This window comes from Zeus faber (assembly GCF_960531495.2).
Source record: "Zeus faber genome assembly, chromosome: 1".
In the NCBI taxonomy this organism is placed as follows: domain Eukaryota; kingdom Metazoa; phylum Chordata; class Actinopteri; order Zeiformes; family Zeidae; genus Zeus; species Zeus faber.
The window spans coordinates 576,686-602,218 of record NC_137193.1 but is presented as its reverse complement, the minus strand read 5'-3'; the positions used below and the strand labels follow the sequence as shown (position 1 = coordinate 602,218).

The 25,533-nt window shown below is 44.7% G+C and overlaps 1 protein-coding gene and 1 pseudogene across 2 annotated transcripts in view; one reads left to right on the top strand and one right to left on the bottom strand.

Annotated features, from left to right (window-relative positions):
• LOC307238073 overlaps positions 1 to 25,533 on the top strand; it is a 154,896-nt pseudogene that overhangs the window by 69,956 nt on the left and 59,407 nt on the right. The window lies entirely within an intron of this gene.
• rims2b (regulating synaptic membrane exocytosis 2b) overlaps positions 5,250 to 25,533 on the bottom strand; it is a gene marked incomplete at both ends in the record, with an annotated part of 51,274 nt that continues 30,990 nt past the window's right edge. The window contains 14 exons of the mRNA XM_080004211.1: positions 5,250 to 5,435; positions 6,315 to 6,454; positions 7,239 to 7,340; positions 7,539 to 7,651; positions 8,810 to 8,945; positions 9,467 to 9,645; positions 9,733 to 9,888; positions 17,758 to 17,859; positions 18,307 to 18,429; positions 18,559 to 18,615; positions 19,220 to 19,273; positions 20,758 to 20,808; positions 21,529 to 21,633; positions 22,297 to 22,429. Coding sequence (XP_079860337.1) covers positions 5,250 to 5,435; positions 6,315 to 6,454; positions 7,239 to 7,340; positions 7,539 to 7,651; positions 8,810 to 8,945; positions 9,467 to 9,645; positions 9,733 to 9,888; positions 17,758 to 17,859; positions 18,307 to 18,429; positions 18,559 to 18,615; positions 19,220 to 19,273; positions 20,758 to 20,808; positions 21,529 to 21,633; positions 22,297 to 22,429 — 1,637 coding nt within the window. The remainder of the gene's footprint in view (positions 5,436 to 6,314; positions 6,455 to 7,238; positions 7,341 to 7,538; positions 7,652 to 8,809; positions 8,946 to 9,466; positions 9,646 to 9,732; positions 9,889 to 17,757; positions 17,860 to 18,306; positions 18,430 to 18,558; positions 18,616 to 19,219; positions 19,274 to 20,757; positions 20,809 to 21,528; positions 21,634 to 22,296; positions 22,430 to 25,533) is intronic.

Genomic DNA, 25,533 nt, shown 5'->3' with positions numbered 1-25,533 from the left:
TCATTTTAGAAATATATAAATGCATGTCATTTGTAATTACTACTTTATTGTACTTTTTATGTTAGTAATGTATAATTGTAAAATTCAGTTTAATAGATTGTCTATATTGTAATGCAGACAACATTTATGTAACTTTAACATTAATTTGCAATTAGAATTATGGATTCAAGATCACAAAAGCTCTCTGCCTTTTCATTGAAATCTGCTACGTTTAGCTGTAGGAAACTGTTTGTACTTGATGTTTCTTTAAAACAACCGTTTATTTTTTACTTTGAACCAAAGTAAAAAAAATTGTAGTTATCGGACAATGTTTACACGTGACCTTTATTACCATAAAAAGGTATTTTATTTATTTATTTGAAACTATATGTTGTCATTGTTAAAACTTACCATGCTGCATTTAAGTACATCCGGAGTCTCAGTGACAGTAGATGTTGTCGTATACGTCAATTATGATGATTCATGTCGAATTACGATAGTATTCTAATGTATGTTATGTTTTTGGAAAGTTGAGTTTTTTACTTGGATTACATTTTCAGTGAGTTACGTTTCCATGAAATACCAAAAACGTTGTGGTACTTCTGTGTAAATACCACTGCACAGCTTCAATTTTTCCGACACCACCTTGGATTTTGAACTTATCATTGAGACGCACATCACAGTGTTTTCAGGGGACGCTCAGACGACAATTTAAGGATTGTTTTTTATTCTTTTTTTCCATTAAATCTTCATAACACTACTACACACTACTCTAACATTCTGACCAGAATCTGTACATTTATAGTAAAGAAAATGATGACGTCATAAAGCATCTTACTGTAAATCTAATTTACATTATATAATATGATGACGTCATAAAGCGTCTTACTTTTAATTTAATCGCCTTCGTTTTAGAACCAGACGTGTCATTTAACCAAGACCGACTGAATATTTGGGGTCAAATGTGTTCGGTTTTTCATTAATATCTGATCCGTAGATGGGGGGACACAGTGTGTTTACATGTTATATAAATGTATAGATGACACAGTGTGTTTACATGTTATATAAATGTATAGATGACACAGTGTTTTTACATGTTATATAAATGTATAGACGACAGTGTGTTTACATGTTATATAAATGTATAGACGACAGTGTGTTTACATGTTATATAAATGTATAGATGACACAGTGTGTTTACATGTTATATAAATGTATGGACGACACAGTGTGTTTACATGTTATATAAATGTAAAGATGACAGTGTGTTTACATGTTATATAAATGTATAGATGACACAGTGTGTTTACATGTTATATAAATGTATAGATGACACAGTGTTTTTACATGTTATATAAATGTATAGACGACAGTGTGTTTACATGTTATATAAATGTAAAGATGACAGTGTGTTTACATGTTATATAAATGTATAGATGACAGTGTTTTTACATGTTATATAAATGTATAGACGACAGTGTGTTTACATGTTATATAAATGTATAGATGACACAGTGTGTTTACATGTTATATAAATGTATAGATGACAGTGTTTTTACATGTTATATAAATGTATAGACGACAGTGTGTTTACATGTTATATAAATGTATAGACGACAGTGTGTTTACATGTTATATAAATGTATAGATGACACAGTGTGTTTACATGTTATATAAATGTATGGACGACACAGTGTGTTTACATGTTATATAAATGTAAAGATGACAGTGTGTTAACATGTTATATAAATGTATAGATGACACAGTGTGTTTACATGTTATATAAATGTATAGATGACAGTGTGTTTACATGTTATATAAATGTATAGATGACAGTGTGTTTACATGTTATATAAATGTATAGATGACACAGTGTGTTTACATGTTATATAAATGTATAGACGACAGTGTGTTTACATGTTATATAAATGTATAGATGACACAGTGTGTTTACATGTTATATAAATGTATGGAAGACACAGTGTGTTTACATGTTATATAAATGTAAAGATGACAGTGTGTTTACATGTTATATAAATGTATAGATGACAGTGTGTTTACATGTTATATAAATGTATACATGACAGTGTGTTTACATGTTATATAAATGTATAGATGACACAGTGTGTTAACATGTTATATAAATGTATAGACGACAGTGTGTTTACATGTTATAGAAATGTATAGATGACACAGTGTGTTAACATGTTATATAAATGTTTAGACGACACAGTGTGTTTACATGTTATATAAATGTATAGATGACACAGTGTGTTAACATGTTATATAAATGTTTAGACGACACAGTGTGTTTACATGTTATATAAATGTATAGATGACAGTGTGTTAACATGTTATATAAATGTATAGATGACACAGTGTGTTTACATGTTATATAAATGTAAAGATGACAGTGTGTTTACATGTTATATAAATGTATAGATGACACAGTGTGTTAACATGTTATATAAATGTATAGATGACACAGTGTGTTTACATGTTATATAAATGTATAGACGACAGTGTGTTCACATGTTATATAAATGTATAGATGACAGTGTGTTTACATGTTATATAAATGTATAGACGACAGTGTGTTTACATGTTATATAAATGTAAGATGACAGTGTGTTTACATGTTATATAAATGTATAGACGACAGTGTGTTTACATGTTATATAAATGTATAGACGACACAGTGTGTTTACATGTTATATAAATGTATAGATGACAGTGTGTTTACATGTTATATAAATGTATAGACGACAGTGTGTTTACATGTTATATAAATGTATAGATGACAGTGTGTTTACATGTTATATAAATGTATAGACGACAGTGTGTTTACATGTTATAGAAATGTATAGAAGACACACTGTGTTTACATGTTATATAAATGTATAGATGACACAGTGTGTTAACATGTTATATAAATGTATAGACGACACAGTGTGTTTACATGTTATATAAATGTAAAGATGACAGTGTGTTTACATGTTATATAAATGTATAGATGACACAGTGTGTTAACATGTTATATAAATGTATAGACGACAGTGTGTTTACATGTTATAGAAATGTATAGAAGACACACTGTGTTTACATGTTATATAAATGTATAGATGACACAGTGTGTTAACATGTTATATAAATGTATAGACGACACAGTGTGTTTACATGTTGTATAAATGTATAGATGACACCGTGTGTTAACATGTTATATAAATGTATAGACGACACAGTGTGTTTACATGTTATATAAATGTAAAGATGACAGTGTGTTTACATGTTATATAAATGTATAGACGACACAGTGTGTTTACATGTTATATAAATGTAAAGATGACAGTGTGTTTACATGTTATATAAATGTAAAGATGACAGTGTGTTTACATGTTATATAAATGTAAAGATGACAGTGTGTTTACATGTTATATAAATGTATAGATGACACAGTGTGTTAACATGTTATATAAATGTATAGACGACAGTGTGTTTACATGTTATATAAATGTATAGACGACAGTGTGTTTACATGTTATATAAATGTATAGACGACACAGTGTGTTTACATGTTATATAAATGTATAGACGACAGTGTGTTCACATGTAATATAAATGTATAGATGACAGTGTGTTTACATGTTATATAAATGTATAGATGACACCGTGTGTTAACATGTTATATAAATGTATAGATGACACAGTGTGTTTACATGTTATATAAATGTATAGACGACAGTGTGTTCACATGTAATATAAATGTATAGATGACAGTGTGTTTACATGTTATATAAATGTATAGATGACACCGTGTGTTAACATGTTATATAAATGTATAGATGACACAGTGTGTTTACATGTTATATAAATGTATAGACGACAGTGTGTTCACATGTAATATAAATGTATAGATGACACCGTGTGTTAACATGTTATATAAATGTATAGACGACAGTGTGTTTACATGTTATATAAATGTATAGATGACACCGTGTGTTAACATGTTATATAAATGTATAGATGACACAGTGTTTTTACATGTTATATAAATGTATAGATGACACAGTGTGTTTACATGTTATATAAATGTATAGATGACACAGTGTTTTTACATGTTATATAAATGTATAGACGACACAGTGTGTTTACATGTTATATAAATGTATAGACGACACAGTGTGTTTACATGTTATATAAATGTATAGATGACAGTGTGTTAACATGTTATATAAATGTATAGATGACAGTGTGTTTACATGTTATATAAATGTATAGATGACACCGTGTGTTTACATGTTATATAAATGTATAGATGACACAGTGTGTTTACATGTTAAATAAATGTATAGATGACACAGTGTTTTTACATGTTATATAAATGTATAGATGACAGTGTGTTTACATGTTATATAAATGTATAGATGACACAGTGTGTTTACATGTTAAATAAATGTATAGATGACACAGTGTTTTTACATGTTATATAAATGTATAGATGACAGTGTGTTTACATGTTATATAAATGTATAGATGACACAGTGTGTTTACATGTTAAATAAATGTATAGATGACACAGTGTTTTTACATGTTATATAAATGTATAGATGACAGTGTGTTTACATGTTATATAAATGTATAGATGACACAGTGTGTTTACATGTTAAATAAATGTATAGATGACACAGTGTTTTTACATGTTATATAAATGTATAGATGACAGTGTGTTTACATGTTATATAAATGTATAGATGACAGTGTGTTTACATGTTATATAAATGTATAGATGACAGTGTGTTTACATGTTAAATAAATGTATAGATGACACAGTGTTTTTACATGTTATATAAATGTATAGATGACACAGTGTTTTTACATGTTATATAAATGTATAGATGACAGTGTGTTTACATGTTATATAAATGTATAGATGACAGTGTGTTTACATGTTAAATAAATGTATAGATGACACAGTGTTTTTACATGTTATATAAATGTATAGATGACACAGTGTGTTTACATGTTAAATAAATGTATAGATGACACAGTGTTTTTACATGTTATATAAATGTATAGATGACACAGTGTGTTTACATGTTAAATAAATGTATAGACGACACAGTGTTTTTACATGTTATATAAATGTATAGATGACAGTGTGTTTACATGTTAAATAAATGTATAGATGACACAGTGTTTTTACATGTTATATAAATGTATAGATGACAGTGTGTTTACATGTTATATAAATGTATAGATGACCACGCCCACTACGCCTTCCCCTCCGTCTCCTGGTTGGTCAGCGGGGCAAGGGCGGGGTCCACCAGCGATGTGGGCGGGAACAGCTTGAACCAGCCAATCACCATGTTGGACAGATCCAGGTCGTCCAGCAGGATCTGGGCGGATCCCATGAAGGACTTATGATCCATGCGTCCGTAGTCCCCCCACACGATGATCTGAGGGGAGGGTTAGTACAGTGTGTAGTACTGTGTGTAGTACTGTGTATAGTACAGTGTGTAGTACAGTGTGTAGTACATTGTATAGTACTGTAGTAGTACTGTGGTTGTAGTTCTGTGGTAGCACTGTAGTAGTACTGTGGTAGCACTGTAGTAGTACTGTGGTAGTACTGTGGTAGTACTGTGGTAGTAGTGTAGTAGTACTGTGGTAGCACTGTAGTAGTACTGTGGTAGTACTGTGGTAGTAGTGTAGTAGTACTGTTGTAATACTGTTGTACTACTGTGGTAGTAGTGTGGTAGTACTGTAGTAGTACTACCAGTTGGTGGCACTGTGGCGCAGTGTATTGCACTGCTGCCTCACAGCAAGAAGGTCCTGGGTTCGATTCCCGCCTGGGGCGCTGTTGGCACCGTGCTCCGGTGGGTTATCTCCCAAATAGGAGCCTTTCTGTGTGGAGTTTGCATGTTCTCCCCGTGCTCCCATGGGGTTTCCTCCACCTCACGTCAGTAAGGACCTCCACCAAAAACATGCACCATCATGGTCTGACCAGCGATGGACACTTATCACCTGGTCCCCGGGAGCGTCCACGTACGCTGCCCACTGCTCCTGCTGTGCCCCCGGAGGAAGGACAAGCCAGGATGGTTCAATGCAGAGGAACCATTTCACCAGCACCATCAAGCATGTGTTGTAGTGTGGTGTGTTGTGTGACGAATAAAGACTGTTTCTTTCTTTCTTTTCTACTGTAGGAGTGCTGTGGTAGTAGTGTGGTAGTACTATAGTAGTACTGTGGTAGTACTGTGGTAGCAGTGTGGTAGTAGTGTGGTAGTCCTGTAGTATTAGTGTAGTAGTAGTGTGGTAGTACTGTAGTAGTACTGCGGTACCTGAAGTACTTTTCCCTCTGGGTTCTCCTCAAACTGCAGCTGTTGTTGGTAAAGTGGATCCAACGTCTTTCGAGCCAAACGGGTTCGACGCTTCAGGATGCACTTCCCGTTGCCCATCAGGTAAACCTTCACGTAGGGCGCTAACACATAGCATCAATGTACTAATGTGTACTAGAATCTAGTACTGTGTACTAACTATGTACACTTCCGGTTGCCCATCAGGTAAACCTTCACGTAGGGCGCTAACACATAGCATCAATGTACTAATGTGTTCTACGGTCTAGTACTGTGTACTAACTATGTACACTTCCCGTTGCCCATCAGGTAAACCTTCACGTAGGGCGCTAACACATAGCATCAATGTACTAATGTGTACTAGAATCTAGTACTAACTATGTACACTTCCCGTTGCCCATCAGGTAAACCTTCACGTAGGGCGCTAACACATAGCATCAATGTACTAATGTGTACTACAGTCTAGTACTGTGTACTAACTATGTACACTTCCCGTTGCCCATCAGGTAAACCTTCACGTCGGCGCTAACAAATTAGCATGGGGTTAGCATCAATGTACTATTGTGTACTACAGTCTAGTACTGTGTACTACAGTCTAGTACTGTGTACTATGTACACTTCCCGGGGTAAGCATCAATGTACTAATTTTGTTCTAAAGTGCAGTCCAGTGTAGTACTGTGTAGTACAGTGTCCTACAGTGTAGTACTGCATAGTACTACAGCATAGTACTGTGTAGTACTGTGTATGACAGTATACTACAGTTTGGTACTGCGTAGTATTGTTTAGTACAGTGTAGTACAGTGTAGTATCGTGTAGTACAGTGTAGTACTGCATAGTACTATGTAGTACAGTGTAGTACAGTGTCGTACGGCATAGTACTGCATAGTACTGTGTAGTACAGTGTGGTACCTGGCGTGTTCTTGTTTCCTTGTTTACCCACAAGCCCCCTGGCTCGAATCACCTCCACGTCCAGACGCTCCTTCCTGTAGACCATGCCGATCTGGATGCCACCTGACAGGAAGTGGGAGGAGAAAGAGTCACCTGACAGGAAGTGGGAGGAGACAGTCACCTGACAGGAAGTGGGAGGAGACAGTCACCTGACCGGAAGTAGGAAGCGACCTGACGGGACGTCCCATCACTAATAAACGACCAAAGTGAAATCCGCCATCTTGTTTCTGAAAAACCTAGTCCAATCAGATGGGGACTCACCCATAGAGGGCGTGGCCAGGGTCTGCCTCCCGGCCAGCTGGGCAGGGCCTAATCCCTCCAGGAAACCGGTGAAATCCTTATCAGAGGAAAGCTTCACCCCAGGGAAGATCAGTCTGACGGAGATCAGATCAGATTACATCAGATTACATCACATCACAAAAGACCAGATTAGATCAGATTTGATTGGATCAAATCAGATTAAATCAGATTAGATCAGATCGCATCAAATTCGATCCGACCAGATCCGGTTACAACAGATCAGATCACATCAGATTCGATTAGCTCAGATCAGATCAGAATACATAATTTGGAATTGCATCAGATCAGATTAAATCAGTTCAGATCTGATCAGATCAGAATACATCAGATCAGATTAAATCAGATGACATCAGATTACAACAGACCAGATTAGATCATAACACAGTGGTACCTGGACTTTACGACTGCATCTACTTACGACTAATCCAAGGTACCAGCAGCCATCCCAGAAACCAGCAGCCACCCAAGAAACCAGCAGCCATCCAAGGTACCAGCAGCCATCCCAGAAACCAGCAGCCATCCAAGAAACCAGCAGCCATCCAAGGTACCAGCAGCCATCCCAGAAACCAGCAGCCATCCCAGAAACCAGCAGCCATCCAAGGTACCAGCAGCCATCCCAGAAACCAGCAGCCATCCCAGAAACCAGCAGCCATCCAAGAAACCAGCAGCCATCCAAGGTACCAGCAGCCATCCAAGAAACCAGCAGCCATCCAAGAAACCAGCAGCCATCCAAGGTACCAGCAGCCATTCAAGGTACCAGCAGCCATCCAAGGTACCAGCAGCCATCCAAGAACCCAGCAGCCACCCAAGGTACCAGCAGCCATCCAAGAAACCAGCAGCCATCCAAGGTACCAGCAGCCAACGTCGCCAAAACTTGTATCCATTTGCGACCGAGTGCTCCAAGATACGACCGTGGAAATGTGCAGTTGGCGCGTCGGCAGCCAGTCAGCAGTCAGTCAGCAGCCAGTCAACAACCAGTCAGCAGCCAGCCGACATGGTGTGTGCAGGTATTTGGTGGCTTATGGATATTTCTTTCATATTTACTTTGTATTTTGTTATTTACATCCTTCATGATTTCATCATTTATATGAAAAGCTGCTTAAACATACGACCGTTCTTATAGAACCAATGACAGTCCTGAGTCCAGCTACCACTGCACGACAGATACAGATCAGATGAGATGAAATTAGACATGATGTGACATCAGACAGATAGACAGGTAGTTGTCTCACGCTCCAGGCTTGGGATCCTCAGAGTCCAGGTCCCTGCTGGGTTGTCTGGTGAACTTTGACCTGAAGTCGATGGCCAGACCAGTCTCCACGCTGCGCTGGACAGGAAGTCGCACCACCTTCTTCTTCTTCTCCTCCTCTGGACAGGAAGTGGACTTGTTGCTCAACTGTTTCTGACTGTTTTTTCAACTGTTTGACTGTTTTAGTCACCTGTTTCTAACTCAACTGTTACTAACTGTTTTATATGACTGTTTCCAGCTGTTTTATTCAACTGTTTCTAACTCAACTGTTTAACTGTTTTATATAACTGTTTCTGACTGTTTTATTCAACTGTTTCCAGCTGTTTTATTCAACTGTCATTGACTGTTTTATTCCACTGTTACTAATTGTTTTATTCAACTGTTTCTAACTGTTTTATTCAACTGTTTCTGACTGTTTTATTCAACTGTTTCTGACTGTTTTATTCAACTGTTTCTAACTGTTTTATCCAACTGTTACTAACTGTTTTATCCAACTGTTACTGTTTTATTCAACTGTTTCTAACTGTTTTATTCAACTGTTACTAACTGGTTCCACCTGCTTCTAACTGGTTCTAACTGGTTCTAACTGATTCCACCTAGTTACACCTGGTTCCAGCTGCTTCCAACTGGTTCTCCGTACCCTCGGGGTTGAGCTGCGAGGCGCTCTGGCTCTTCTTCCCCAGTCCCACCATCCCCATCATCTTTGCTCCGAAGCTGGAGCGTCGCTTCTTGTCGTCGTCGTCGTCGTCGTTGCGTCCCAGGGAGCAGATCTCCCCCCCCACGCTGGACGCCTTGGCGAGGGGCGTGGCACTTGCTGTCCTGCGGGAAGCGATATCACGGTCAGTACCGGCGCCGGCCCAGCGGGTCAAAAGTCCGGTTGAGACCGGTTTGTTTTGGGTTCCTTACTTGGGAGTCTCCACCTCCTCCTCCTCCCCCTCCCCTTCCATCGATTCGCTCTTCTCCAGGGAAGCTCCACCCTCTTCCGCCCTCGCCGCTTCCTGTTCTCCCGTCGGCCCCGCCCCCTCCTCAGAGCGGCTGAATTCACCAATCAGGCGGCAGAGTCTGAAGGAAGGGAGCGTGCGGGTTAGACTGAGGTCAACAGGGCGTTGTGGCTGAGATGACAGGAAGCTCAGGATGCTAAGCTGTTAGCATGCTAGCATGTGAACACAACAACACTGCAGCAAATCACTGGGTCACAGCTGCACCGATTCATTCATTGATTGATTCCTTGATTGGTTCATTTATTCATTGTCTGATTGATTGATTTTTTGATTGTCTGATTGATTAATTAATTCACTCATTCATTCATTGTGTGATTGATTGAATTTTTGATTGATTGATTGTTCCATTGTTCAATACATTGATTGATTAACGGATTGTTTAATTGATTGTTTGACTGTTTGATTTATTTATTGTTTGATTAATTGATTGATTGTAACTCCTCCCACCTGAGCCGACGGTTACTCTTCACCTCTGACGCGGTCGAAACGTCGCTCAATTCTCCGTCAGACAGGTGGTCCTTCTAGAGGGAAACATGAAAGACTAATACTACCTAAATAAAGTACTAATACTAGCTGAATAAAGTACTAATACTAACTCAACAGGTTTCCTGGGCGTGGCTGAAGTGGACACACCCCCAGCGTATCAGAGGGAACCACCGCTTTTCCACGTTCTCAAGTGATTATTAAACAACAAACTGAACTTCAGGTGCGTGGGCTCGGTAGACTGACCTGAGAGGCGTCTTTCATCTCAACTGGACAGACAGACGGGCATGCAGACAGACAGGTAGAGAGATGGACAGACAGACAAGTCACAGACAAACAGGGAGAGAGACAGACAGACAGGGAGAGGGACCGACAGGGACAAACAGGGTCAGACAGACAGACAGGGAGAAAGATAGACAGACAAACAGGGAGACAGACAGACAAACAGGGAGACAGACAGACAGACAGGGAGACAAACAGACAGACAGACAGACAGGGAGACAGATAGACAGACAAACAGGGAGACAGATAGACAGACAAACAGACAGACAGACAGACAGACAGGGAGACAGATAGACAGACAAACAGGGAGACAGATAGACAGACAGGGAGACAGACAGACAGACAGGGAGAGACAGATAGACAGACAGGGAGAGACAGATAGACAGACAAACAGACAGACAGGGAGACAGACAGACAGGGAGACAGACAGACAGACAGGGAGACAGATAGAGAGACAGACGGTTAAACTGACAGTGAGACAGTAAATACAAGTGAAATGATGAGGAAGAGAAGAAGACTCACCTTCATCTTCTTTCGGTCGCACTGCTCCCCCTCCTGGATGGAGGGATGGGTGGATGAATGGAGAGGTGGATGGATGAATGGGGGGGTGGATGGATGGGTGGATGGGTGGATGGGTGGATGAATGGATTGATGAATAGATATTGGAGGGATGGATGGATGGATAATGGGGGGGTGGGTGGATGGATGGATGGATTAATGGATATTGGAGGGATGGATGGATGGATGGATGGATGGATGATGGATAGATGAATGGATAATGGAGGGATGGGTGGATGGATGAATATTGGAGGGATGGATGGATGATGGATGGAAGGATGGAGGGATTGAGGGAGGGATGGGGGATGGATGGATGGATGAATGGATATTGGAGGGATGGATGGATGATATTGGAGGGATGGATGGAGGGATGGATGGATAGATGAATGGATAATGGAGGGATGGGTGGATGGATGAATATTGGAGGGATGGGTGGATGGATGGATGATGGATGGAAGGATGGATGGATGGAGGGATTGAGGGAGGGATGGGGGATGGATGGATGGAACATTTCAGTATCTAAAGCTTTCACTTTCAACATGATGCAAGACAAATGTATGGATGATGGATGGACGAACGGTGGATGAATGATGGATGGTGGATGAATGACGGATGATGGGTGAACTACGGATGATGGATGAATGATGGATGGATGATCCGTATATGAATGATGAATGACGGATGGATGGTGGGCAGATGATGGATGGATGGATGGATGGATTCATGATGAATGGTGATGGATGAATGATGGATGGATGGATGAATGATGGCTGGAAAGCTGGGTGATGGTGAATGATGGATGGATGGATGGATGGTGGATGAATGAATGCCGGATGGTGATGAGATGATGGATGTAGGATGGATGGATGGTGGATGAATGATGGGTGGATGATGGATGAATTATGGACATTGGATGGATGGTTGATGAGCGGATGATTGGATGATGAGTGGATGATGGATGATGGCTGAGTTATGAATGATAGATGAATGATGGGCGATGGATGGGTGGGTGGATGGATAGATGGATGATGAATGATGATGGATGTTGGATGGATGAATGATGGATGAATTAAGGATGAAAAGATGGGTGATGAGTCTATGATAGATGGATGATGGAAGAATGATGAAGATTGATGGCTGGATGGTGGATGAGTGATGGATGGCGGATGATGGATGAATGATGGACAACTGATATATGATGGATGGATGGGGGATGAATTATGTATGAATGATGGATGAAGGACAAATGATAGATGATGGATGGATGATGGATGATAACCAATTTAAGGATGATGGATGGATGGTGGATGAATGATGGGTGGTGGATCAATGATGGTTGATGGATGGATGGACAACTGATAGATGATGGATGATGGACAACTGACAATGAATGATGGATGGTGGATGATTCAAAGGACCTGAATGCAACGACAATCAAGGCAACGTGGTACCTCGCTCGGAATAGGGAAACCAGGCCCCCTCCTGGAGCCAGACCTGGGAGGGGAGCTCGCCGGTGAGCGTCTAGTGGCTGGGCCTTGACCCATGGGGCTCGGCTGGGCACAGCCCGAAAAAATACCATGGAGCCACCACCCTGTGGACCCACCACCTGCGGGGATAGGCACTGGGGTCGGGTGCAATGTCAGCCGGGCGGCGGGCAAAGGCGGGGGCCTAGTCCTCTGCATCGTAGACTAGTTCTAGAGGAATGTCACCTCTCTGGCGGGGAAGGAGCCGGAGCTGGGGGAGTCCAGCCCCTCCCCAAACTCCTGGGGAGGGGCTGGACTCTCTCCTTTTCCGGAGTTGCCCAGGTTTAGAGGCACCGGGCGGGTGTGGGGATACTCACGAGCCTCCGGCTGAGTGCCGTTGTGTTGGGAGTTCTCCCCAGTGAACGAGAGGGCCGCCTCTATGTGACTACAAGTTGCTAAGTTGCAAAGGCTCTGACTGTTGTGTGTGCTTATGCACCGAACACCAGTTCAGAGTATTCGGCCTTCTTGGAGTCTCTGGGTGGCGTCCTGGAAGGGGCTCCGTCTAGGGACTCTATAGTTCTAATGGGAGACTTCAATGCTCACGTGGGCAACGATGGAGAAACCTGGAAGGGGATGATTGGGAGGAACGGCCTGCCTGATCTGAATCCAAGTTGTGCTTTGTTATTGGACTTCTGTGCTAGTCATGGATTGGCCATAACGAACACCATGTTCGAGCATAGGGTGGCTCATAAGTGTACGTGGTACCAGACCAACTGAGGTCAAAGATCGATGATCGACTTTGTTGTTGTGTCATCAGATCTGCGGCCGTATGTCTTGGACACTCGGGTGAAGAGAGGAGCAGAGCTGTCAACTAATCACCAGCTGGCGGTGAGTTGGATCAGATGGTGGGGGAGCCTGCCAGACAGACCTGGAAAACCCAAATGTGTAGTGAGGGTGAACTGGGAACACCTGGTGGATGACCCTGTCCACGAGGTCCTCAACTCCCACCTCCGGAGGAATTTTTCGCGCATCCCGGGGGAGGTTGAGGACATGGAATCCGAATGGGTCATGTTCAAAACCACCATTGCAGAGGCGGCTGCTAGGAGCTGTGGTTGAAAGGCAGTCGGTGCCTGTCGTGGCGTGGTTGGTGGACACCAGCGGTGAAGGAAGTCGTCAAGCTGAAGAAGGAGGCCTTTCGGGCTTGGCTGGCCCAGGGATCTCCCGAGGCAACAGACAGGTACCGGCAGGCTAGAAGGGCTGCGGCTTCAGTGGTAGCTGAAGCAAAAACCCGGGTGTTGCAGGAGTCTCGGGAGGCTATGGAGAAGGACCTTCGGTTTGCTCCAAGAAAGTTCTGGCAACCTGTTCGGCGACTCAGAAAGGGAAAGCAGGGCTTGGCTCAGGCTGTGTTCAGCCGGGGAGGAGCCTGCTGACCCGGACTGGGGGTATTGTCTGGCGGTGGAAAGAGCACTTTGAGGAACTCCTGAACTCAATCAATACGTCCTCAGGGGAAGAGGCAGAGTCTGAAGACTCTGGAAGTCTCGTCAATATGCCTGGCAGAGGTCTCTGAGGCAGTTAAAAAGCTCCTCGTGGCAAGGCGCCGGGGGTGGATGAGATTTGCCCTGAAATGCTGAAGGCTCTGGACATTGTTGGGCTGTCTTGGCTAACACGCCTCTTCAGTGTCGCGTGGATGTCTGGTACAGTACCTGTGGAGTGGCAGACCGTGGTGGTGGTTCCCATTTTTAAACAGGGGGACCGGAGGGTGTGCTCCAATTATAGGGGTATCACACTGCTCAGCCTCCACGGGAAAGTTTACTCCAGGGTGCTGGAAAGGAGGCTCTTGCCGATTGTCGAACCTCAGATTCAGGAGGAGCAATGCGTAATTCCGTCCTGGACGTGGAACAGTGGAGCAGCTCTTTACCCTTGCAGGGTTGCTGGGGGGGTCGTGGGAGTTTGCACATCCAGTCTACATGTGTTTTGTGGACCTGGAGAAGGCTTTCGACCGTGTCCCTTGGGGGATCCTGTGGGGGCTATTGAGGGAGTATGGGGTACCGGGATCGTTGGTACAAGCCATCCGGGCCTCATACAACCAAAGTGAGCCAAGGTTGCCCCTTGTCCCCGGTTCTCTTTTGTGAAATTCATGGACAGGACCTCAGGGCGCAGCCGAGGTGAGGAGAGTGTCCCGTTTGGGAACCTCAGAACTTCATCTCTGCTTTCTGCAGATGATGTTTTTTTTGGCTTCATCAGACCGTGACCTCCAGCACACACTGGGGCGATTTTCAGCCGAGGGTGAAGCGATCGGAATGAGAGTCAGCACCTCAAGTCTGAGGCTGTGGTTCTCTGCCGGAAAATGGGGGATTGCTCCCCCCGGGTTAGGAGCGAGTCGCTGCCCCAAGTGAAGGAGTTCAAGTATCTCGAGATCTTGTTCACGAGTGAGGGGAAAATGGAGCGTGAGATAGACAGGCGGATCGGTGCAGCGTCAGCAGTGATGCGGGCGTTGTACCGGACTGTTGTGGTCAAGAGGGAGCTGAGCCGGAAGGCAAAGCTCTCAATTTACCAGTCCATCTACGTCCCAACCCTCACTTATGGTCATGAGCTTTGGGTAGTGACCGAAAGAACGAGATTGTGAATACAAGCGGCCGAAATGAGTTTCCTCCGTAGGGTGGCTGGGCTCAGCCTTAGAGAGGGTGAGGAGCTCAGACATCCGGAGGGAGCTCTGAGTAGAGCCGCTGCTCCTTCGCGTTGAAAGGAGCCAGTTGAGGTGGTTGGGGCATCTGATCAGGATGCCTCCTGGGCGCCTTCCCTTGGAGGTTTTCCGGACACATCCAACTGGTAGGAGACCACGGGGTAGACCCAGGATGCACTGGAGGGATTACATATCCCCGCTGGCCTGGGAACGCCTCGGGGTCCCCCAGGAGGAACTGGAAAACGTTGCCGGGAGAAGGAGGCCTGGAGCTACTTGCTCAGCCTGCTGCCAGGCTGACCCAGCCACGGATAAGCCGAGGAAAATGGATGGATGAATGATGGGTGAATGATGATGGTTGATGGATGGATGGACAACTGATAGATGATGGATGGATGGTGAAGGTTGATGGATGGATGGTGGATGAATGATGGATGGTGGATGATGGATGAATGATGATGGTTGATGGATGGATGGACAACTGATAGATGATGGATGGATGGTGAAGGTTGATGGATGGATGGTGGATGAATGATGGATGGTGGATGGTGGATGATGGATGAATGATGATGGTTGATGGATGGATGGTGGGTGAATGATGGATGGATGATGGATGGATGGGTGATGGGTGGATGATGTCCAGTATGAATGATGGATTGATTATGGGTGGATGGATGGATGGATGGATGATGGATCTTGGATCTGGTGTAACCATGGAAACTAGTTCACTGCTTATTGGTTGCTTTCTAAAATGGGGCGGAGCTTCGTACCCTGGTCTGGTGTCTTCTGTTGGTCCTCCCATGTGACCTCTGCTCGGCCAATAGACAGAAAGCATCAGAACAAGTACTACACAACACTACTTTACAAGTACTAAACAAAGTACTACACAACACTACTATACAAGTACTAGACAAAGTACTACACTAATATACAAGTACTAAACAAAGAACTACACTACACTACTATACAAGTACTATACAAAGTACTACACTCCTATAGAAGTATGACACCATACTTCTAAAGAAGTACTCCACTGAAGTACTATGGAAGTACCCTGGAATCACCCTGATCTGAACCTGGAATCACAATGATCTGAGTCTGGAATCATCCTGATCTCTGTCTGAATTACCCTGATCTCACCCTGGAATCACCCTGATCTCTCCCTGGAATCATCAGGATCTCTTCCTGGAATCCCCTTGATCCCTAGAGGCTGCGCTTCAGGACACACTTGCTGACGTAGACTGGGACATGTTCCAATCAAGTTCAAGTGACGTCAGGGAGTTTACAGACGTAGCGGTGAGCTTTGTGGCTACGGTAGCAGGCAGCATCGTTCCCACGGTGAAAGTTCGGATATTTCCAAACCAGAAACCGCGGGTTGATAAATCCAGGGACATATTGTGTGTAATCATCGGGTGTGTTGCATTACATTTCACTGCATACAGTATATGTATGAAAGTATGTATATGTATGTGACGAATAAACCTCTAGAATCTTGAATCCCTCCCTTGAATCACCCTGATCTCTCCCTGGAATCACCCTGATCTCACCCTTGAATCACCCTGATCTCATTCTTGAATCACCCTGACCTCACCCTGGAATCACCCATACCTCACCCTTGAATCACCCTGACCTCACCCTGGAATCACCCTGACCTCACTGTCTATCACTGTTCAGATCAGACACTTGCCTTTCCTGCTTCCACCAGGGGTCGCTGAGCGTCGGTCTGGTTCTGAAGAAGACAAACTGGAAGTACATCACTGGACAGAAAGTACATCAGTAGACAAACAGGAAGTTCTTAAGCAGACAGGAAGTACTAACCTGGAGTCTGGGTTCCTGGAACAGGGGAGGGAGCAGGGAAAGGGGGGGGGGCAGAAGACGTGGGAGGGGCAGGCAGAGGTGCTTGAACAGGGAGGGGGGCTTGTGCAGGGGAAGGTGCTATGGTGGGAGGAGGGGCTTGTACAGGGGGAGGGCCTTGTGCGGTGGGGGGTGCTGTGGTGGGGGGAGGGGCTTGTACAGGGGGAGGGGCTTGTGCAGTGGGAGGTGCTGGGGTGGGAGGAGGGGCTTGTACAGGGGGAGGGGCTTGTGCAGTGGGGTTTGCTGTGGTGGGAGGAGGGGCTTGTACAGGGGGAGGAGCTTGTGAAGGTGGAGCTAACGTAACAGGGGGAGGAGCTGAAACGGAAGAAGGGGCTTGTGTAAGAGGAAAAGCAGCAGCAGGGGGAGGAGCTTGGGGCGGTTGGGGGGGAGGAGCTTGGGTGTGTTGAGGGGGTGGAGCTTGAGTGTGTTGAGGGGGTGGAGCTTGGGTGTTTTGAGGGAGCGGTGCTTGAGTGTGTTGAGGGGGTGGAGCTTGGGTGTGTTGAGGGGGCGGTGCTTGTGTGTGTTGAGGGGGTGGGGCTTGGGTGGGTTGAGGAGTTTGGGTGTGTTGAAGGGGCGGCGCTTGGGTGTGTTGAGGAGGCGGGACTTTCACGTGTTGAGCGTGGGTGTGTTGAAGGTGCGGGGCTTGGGTGTGTTGAGGGGGAGGGGCTTGGGTGTGTTGAGGGGGCGGGGCTTGGATCCGTATGACAGGAGGCTGTTGTGGGGGGGTGTGGTGAATGGGGGGGAGGAGCCTGTAATGTGAAGGGGGCGGGGTCAGGGACACTCTCTTTGCTGCTGGAGGAGGAGCCAAGACAGGAAGTAAAGAAAGAAAAATCGGATTAAAAAAAAATAATAATAAAGACCGACAGACAGGCACACAGACAGACAGGCAGTACAATGGAAGCTGACGTTACCTTGGAAACCATCCATCCAATCATCTCCATCTGAGAGAGGTGGAGCAGTGTGTTACAGTGTGTGTCACAAAGTGTGTAACAATGTGTGTGTGTGTGTGTGTGTCCTACTTGAAGCAGGGGCTGATGGGAGTTGTCGTGTTCTGTGAGGAGAAAGGGGCGTGGCCACGGGACTGCACCTGCAACACACAGCCAACCATGAGCCTGCGTCGTGTGTGGGGGTGGAGCCTGTGGCTTGGCTGTGCGATCACCTGAGAGGGAGGGGCGAGGAGGGGGCGGAGCGTCCCATAGGAAGTGACATCACAGCCACTTGCTGCTCAGCTGAGCGAGGACGGATGACGTAGTTGTCATGACGACCCATCCCCCGACTGGACCTGGGGGGCGGAGTCACATGGTCACATGGCTCCACCCCTCTTCCATCCATCATCTGTCCCTCATCCATTTATCATCCATCCACCCATCCATCCATCATCCACCCCTCCCTCCATCCATCTATCCATTACCTGTGCAGTTCTTCCTCCAGGGCATCGGTCATTGCAAATTCTGGAATGTTTTCCTGGCTGTAAACAGGAAGTGACATCCTCACGCCATCAACCAATCAGATTGCTGCAGCTGAATAATTATAGTACAATACTACAAACCATACTACAATACTACAAATAGTACTATAATACTACACATAGTACTTCAATGCTACAAATAGTACTACAATGCTACAAATAGTACTACAATCCTAAAAATACAACTACAATACTAAAAATAGTACTACAATATAATAAATAGTAATACAATACTACCCACCAGCCCTCTTGATGTCTGTCACCAGAGGGCGCCATCTTCTTTATAGCAGAACATAAACAGCATCTGGTGACCAGTGAGGTCAGGTACTGGACCGCCCCATAGGCCACGCCCCATAAGCCCGGGCCCAGAAGCCACACCCCAAAAGCCACGCCCCAGAAGAGACACTGAAGTACTGTAGTACTCAGGTAGTAATACAGTAGTATTACAGGTAAACACAATGTAGTACTACAGTAGTACCACATTGTGTTTACCTGTAGTACTACTGTAGTACTAAGGTAGTACTACAGTAGTACTACATTATCTTTATCTGTAGTACTACTGTAGTACTAAGGTAGTACAACAGTAGTACTACATTGTGTTTACCTGTAGTCATCACAATGCATCATGGGATCAGGCCAGAGAAGAGCGCCCGAATACCTGAAAGACACAGACAGTATTAAGAGTAGTTCTTGTAAGCAGGTCACTTGTGTAATGAATGCAGGTGTAAGATCCCGTGGTTGATGAGGGTTCTACCGCAGGAGAACAACTGCTGCGGGTGTCACCAAGTCAGTGAAAACACCCTGGATCAAAAACTCTGAAGCTGCTAATGTTGTTGTTAGCACGATGCTACGGCACCGATGGGTCATGAAATGCGGTTGTACTTTAGCATCTGGCGTTAGTTGCTGCGGCCTGTGGTCTCTCGTATGTTACTCACACAAGTTTATTGAATGAGCTGTTGTTAATCATACGGCGTTGTGACGTTTATCGGGTGTTCTGAATATGTTCAAAGCTGCTCAATGTGTTTGGTGGTTCGTTAAGCCACAGCTGCTAAACATGCGGGGCGGAGCTGAACGCAGTACCAGAAATTGTCGTTTGACGTTAATGAAGTAAGGTTTACAGTACAGTACATTTAGTCTCACCTACAAGTTCTGTCACATTAACGGGACAGTGTGAATGTGCTTCTCAATAGAAAAACAACAGTGTTTAACATTCAATTTGAACATAATTGAGGTTTATTTTTGTGCTTTTGTATTTAGAATTTTATGCGAGAGAAATGAAGGGTTGCTAAATGACAGCTCTATTTGCTTCAACGGGCCGGGTTGTCCGGCTGCATCGGACAACCCGGGCGGAGGAGCCGATGACGAGCCGCTCCAACCGGTGAGCACAGAGTCTCGGGATCGGCAACAATCATCGTAATCCTTCCAGGGCAGTCGGACAAACCGCAGCAGAGACCGAAGGTCAACAACCGAAGATAAATCCTGCGCGGTGAAGGGGTCGGCTTTGTACCCGTTTCATGGTGCTGTGTTTTTGGTACTGTGTGCAGGTTTAAGTGATGGTGGGTTGAGCTGTCAAGGTGATATCGGTGATATATTTGTGATAAAGGTAAATAACTTTATAAAGAAAATTTATATATCCCGATATTTACCCTGCAAAGAAAGTAGATCCAACTTACTAAGTAAACAAAGACTTATGAACGGTAGAATATAAATCCTCTGGTTTGAGGACAACCATAAACTCAGGCATTGTTGGTGGTTCCTTGGTTCCTTTTGTACTCATACAAGACATAATATCCTTACAATTACTGTTCCCTGAATCTTCCTTGAATGTTATCATCAGTGTAATAACAGTAATAAGCCTCCAGACTCTTCTGTACAATCAAGTCCACACGCACTGTATGTCATACAGTAGATGTATTTTGGCGAGCCGGCCAGCGGGGTACTGAGGGCAATATTTAAGGTACACTCTCGCTCCAGTGAAACACTGACGTTATTCAGTCAAGATATATGAACAAAACATGGAGGTATTTGAAAACCTTGATATTAAAATGTCCTTTTTAAAACTTTCATTTATCTACGTTGTTATTTTTAGCTTTACTACCACTACTCATAGTACTACTGCAGTAGGACTGCAGTACTGCGTACCTGTCCTGGCAGCCCATAGGTGACGCTACGGTCATCCTCCTCACCAGCCTCCTGCAACACAAAGTACACATTACAGTACTGCAGCATCTCTGTACTACTGTAGTACTGGATGCATGGATGGATGGATGGATGGATGTACAGATGAGTGGATGGGTGGGTGAGTGGTTGGATGGATGGATGGATGAGTGAATGGGTGGGTGGATGGATGGCGGGATTAGTGGATGGATGAGTGGATGATGGGTGGATGAGTGGATGGATGGATAAATGGTTGAATGACCAAGGATGGATGTATGAGTGGATGAATGGATGTATGAATGGACGGATGGATGAGTGGATGGACTGGTGAGTGGATGGACAGATGAGTGGATGGATGAGTGGATGGATGGGTGGATGAATGAGTGGATGGGATGGTGAGCGGATGGACAGATGAGTGGATGGATGGATGAGTGGATGGGTGGATGAATGGATGGATGGATTAGTGGATAGATAGATGGATGGATGGATGATGGGTATATGAGTGAATGGGTGGATGGATTAGTGAATTGATGGGTGTGTGGATGGTAGGATGGATGGATGGATTAGGTGACAGATGGATGGATGGATGGATTGATGGAATGGTGGATGGTTGGGTGGATTGATGGATGGATGGGTGGCTGGATGGAGTGATGGATGGGTGGGTGGATGGATGGATGGGTGTATGAGTGAATGGGTGAATGGATGGATGAATGGATGGTGCAGTTCCTATGCTGTCCAGCAGGGGGGTGGTGTTACCTGTCCAGACTGCCGCTGTTCCCCAGCGAGCTAGCTCTGGTTAGCTTGCTGCTGCGTAGCAACCGCACGGCGTCGTCATGGAGGAGAGGGTACAGGGCATTGCCACTAGCAACAGGAAGCAACAGGATGAACAACAGGAAACAGGAAGTTACATAGCAAAAGGAGGGTCGACAAGAAAAAGGAAGTTCATCAGGAAACAGGAAGCGACAACAGAAAACAGGAAGTTCAACAGGAAACAAGAAGTTAATCAGGAAACAGGAAATTCAACAGGAAGTTCAGTGGAAAACAGTAAGTTCAACGGGAAGTTCAGCAGCATACAGGAATTTAGAAGCAATCATGAAGTTCATCAGGAAACAGGAAGTTCGTCAGGAAACAGGAAACTCAAAAAGAAACAGGAAGCTCAACAGGAAACAGGACTTTCAACAACAAACAGGAAGTTCAGTAGGAAACAGGAAGTTCAGCAGCAAACAGGAAGTTCATCAGAAAACAGGAAGTTCAACAGGTAAAACGAAGTTTATCAGGAAACAGGAAGTTTATCAGGAAACAGTAAGTTCAGCAGCAAACAGGAAGTTCAGCAGCAAACAGGAAGTTCAGCATCATACATAAAGTTCAACCAGGAAACAGGAAGTTCAAAAGGAAACAGGAAGCTTAATACGAAACAGGTAGTTCAACAACAAACAGGAAGTTCAATAGGGAAAAGGAAGTTCATCAGGAAACAGGAAGTTCAGCAGCAAACAGGAAGTTCAGCAGGAAACAGGAAGTGGGTACCTGGGCGGCGGCTGGCTTGGCGACTGTGACCTCATCCGGAGGAGGTCGGAGCGAGCGCTATGATTGGACGTGATCAGCTGATCTGGAATGGAGAGGGAGGAGCTACGAAAGTCCCGCCCACTCTGCCGGTAGTCTGGAAGTGAGGGAGAGAGATGGATGGATGAAAGTGAGAGAGTGATGGTCTGAGAGAGAGAGTGTGAGAGTCAGTGAGAGTGAATGAGTGAGAGTAAGTTGAGAGAGAGAGATGGGGTGAGATAGAGTGAGTTGAGAGAGTGAGAGAGTCATCATCATCATCATCAGGTCTCTTTCTCGGCGACGGGGGCGACGCCATGCGGAGAGCCAATCAGTTTCACCAATCTTCTCCATTTGGGTCGGTCCAGTGCCAGGGACTCGGCTTCAGAAAGCGACAGGTCCATTTGGTGCGTCACCATGGACGCACCAAATGGACAGCTTTTGTCACTAGGTCCCTGGTGACAGCACCCATCCATCGGGTGCGGGGGGCACCGCGGGGGCTAGGGTTAGGGTTAGGGTGCGTTGGGTGCGTTCCCGCAGCATGATGTTGGAAACCCTCTATTGAGCGCAGTGCTCTGGTGTCAAAGCCATCGATTCCGGTCTTGTTGAGAGGCCAGGTTTCTGCTCCGTAGAGGAGGATGGAGAGGACCGAGGTGTTATAAATCCTTAGTTTGGTCGCTCTTGATATGGAGTGGTGTCTCCACAGCGGCTTCCAAAGTGTTTTCATGGCACCGGCTGCCAGGGCACGTCTCCGGTTTATTTCAGGTGAAATGTTGCCATCGTTGGTGATGATGGACCCGAGGTAGGTGAAGGAGGTCACAAACTCAACCTCCTCTCCACTGATATGCAGCGGAGGGGGGGCGGCACCTCCAATGTGCATTAATTTTGTTTTGGGCCAGCTGACCTTCAGACCCAGTTTGTTGGCTTCCTCTTGGTAGGTTTCCAAGGCTTCTTTTAACTGGTCAAGAGTGGAGCAGAATAGTGTGGTGTTGTCCGCATATTCCAGATCTGTGAGGGTGTAACTGCCGAATTTAACCCCAGGAATACGTGCACATATCCGTTCCATCAGGTGGTAGATGATGCAGTTAAAAAGGTCTGGTGTAGCTACGCATCCCTGCCTCACGCCGCTGTTGATTGGGAACCAGGTAGAGTTTGGTGCCTTAAGTGTGTCAAAAGCTGCCTTAAGATCAAGAAAGGCAATGTAGAGGTGTCTGTTTTGGCAGAACTCGTGTAACTTCTCAATGATGAGGCGGAGGGCAGAGATCTGTTGGGGGCGTCTTTCCCTTCTAATGGCCGGAAGGGCCCGGGTGAGAAGTATGCGGGTGAAGATCTTGCCTGGGATAGACAGGAGTGTGATGCCTCTGTGGTTGCTGCAAACCATTTTATCACCCTTGTGTTTCTAGAAGGGGAGGATGATACCCCTGGTCCAGTCTTCCGGGGGGTGCTCAGTTATCCAGACATAATAGATGATTTCGGTGAGCCAGTCAACGGTGTGGTCACCGCCCAATTTCATCATTTCAGCTGTGATGTTGCAGATACCAGGGGCTCTGTCATTTCTCAGTTTGGTCAGCTTGCCAACCTCTACTTTTGTGATGGGGTCTATGCTGCAGTTGTCATTTGCGCTGGCAATTTCAGATGAAATGGTGAGAGTGGGGTCGGTTTGGGGTGCGGGTTGATGCAGAAGGTCACTGAAGTGCTCCTTCCAGCGGCTAATGAGAGAGTGAGTGAGAGTGAATGAGTGAGTCAGCGAGAGAGTGAGAGTTAATGAGTGAGAGAGTGAGTTGAGAGAGTAAGAGATGGAGTGAGAGAGTGAGTGAGTGAGTGAGTGAGTGAGTGAGAGTGAGAGTGAGTGAGAGTGAGAGAGTGAGTGAGTGAGAGTGAGAGTGAGTGAGAGTGAGAGAGTGAGTGAGTGAGAGTGAGAGAGTGAGTGAGTGAGTGAGAGAGTGAGAGAGTGCGTTAGTGAGTGAGAGAGAGAGTGAGAAAGTGAGGGAGTGAGAGAGAGATTGATGGAGTGATTGAGTGAGAGAATTGGAGTGATGGAGTGAGAGAGTGATGAGTGAGAGAGTGCGAGTGATGGAGTGATGAGTGGGAAAGTGAGAGAGTGATGAGTGAGAGTGATGGAGTGAGAGAGTGATGTAGTGAGAGAGTGGGAGAGTGATGGAGTGAGAGTGATGGAGTGAGAGAGTGATGTAGTGAGAGAGTGGGAGAGTGATGGAGTGAGAGTGATGGAGTGAGAGAGCGTGGAGTGAGAGAGTGATGGAGTGAGAGAGCGTGGAGTGATAGTGATGAGTGAGAGAGTGATGGAGTGAGAGAGTGATGAGTGAGAGAGTGATGGAGTGATGAGTGAGAGAGTGATGGAGTGAGAGAGTGATGGAGTGAGAGAGTGTTGGAGTGATGAGTGAGAGAGTGATGAGTGAGAGAGTGATGGAGTGATGAGTGAGAGAGTGATGGAGTGATGAGTGAGAGAGATGGAGTGAGAGAGTGTGGAGTGATAGTGATGAGTGAGAGAGTGATGGAGTGATGGAGTGAGAGAGTGGTGGGGTGAGAGAGTGGTGGAGTGATGAGTGAGAGAGTGATGGAGTGCGAGAGTGATGAGTGAGAGAGTGATGGAGTGAGAGAGTGATGGAGTGATGAGTGAGAGAGTGATGAGTGAGATGAACCTGATATGACTCTGTCCTCTTCATAATCTGAAAAGTCGTCACTGATCCTGTGAGAACCTGAGAGAGAGACAGTCAGTACACCTGCTTCTTTTTACTTCCTGTTTCTAACATCTAACTTCCTGTTTCTAACATCTGACTTCCTGTTTTTAACATTTAACTTCCTCTTCTATCATATAACTGTCTGTTTCTAACATCTGACTTCCTGTTTCTAACATCTGACTTCCTGTTTCTAACATCTGACTCATTTTCTAACATCGAACTTCCTGTTTTAACATCTAACTTCCTGTTTCTAACATCTGACTTCCTGTTTTTAACATTTAACTTCCTCTTCTATCATATAACTGTCTGTTTCTAACATCTGACTTCCTGTTTCTAACATCTGACATCTGACTTCCTGTTTCTAACATCTGACTCATTTTCTAACATCGAACTTCCTGTTTTAACATCTAACTTCCCGTTTTCAACATCTAACTTCCTGTCTTTAACATCTAACTTCCAGTTTCTTACACCCAACTTCCTGTTTCTAACACCCAACTTCCTGTTTCTAACATCTGACATCTGACTT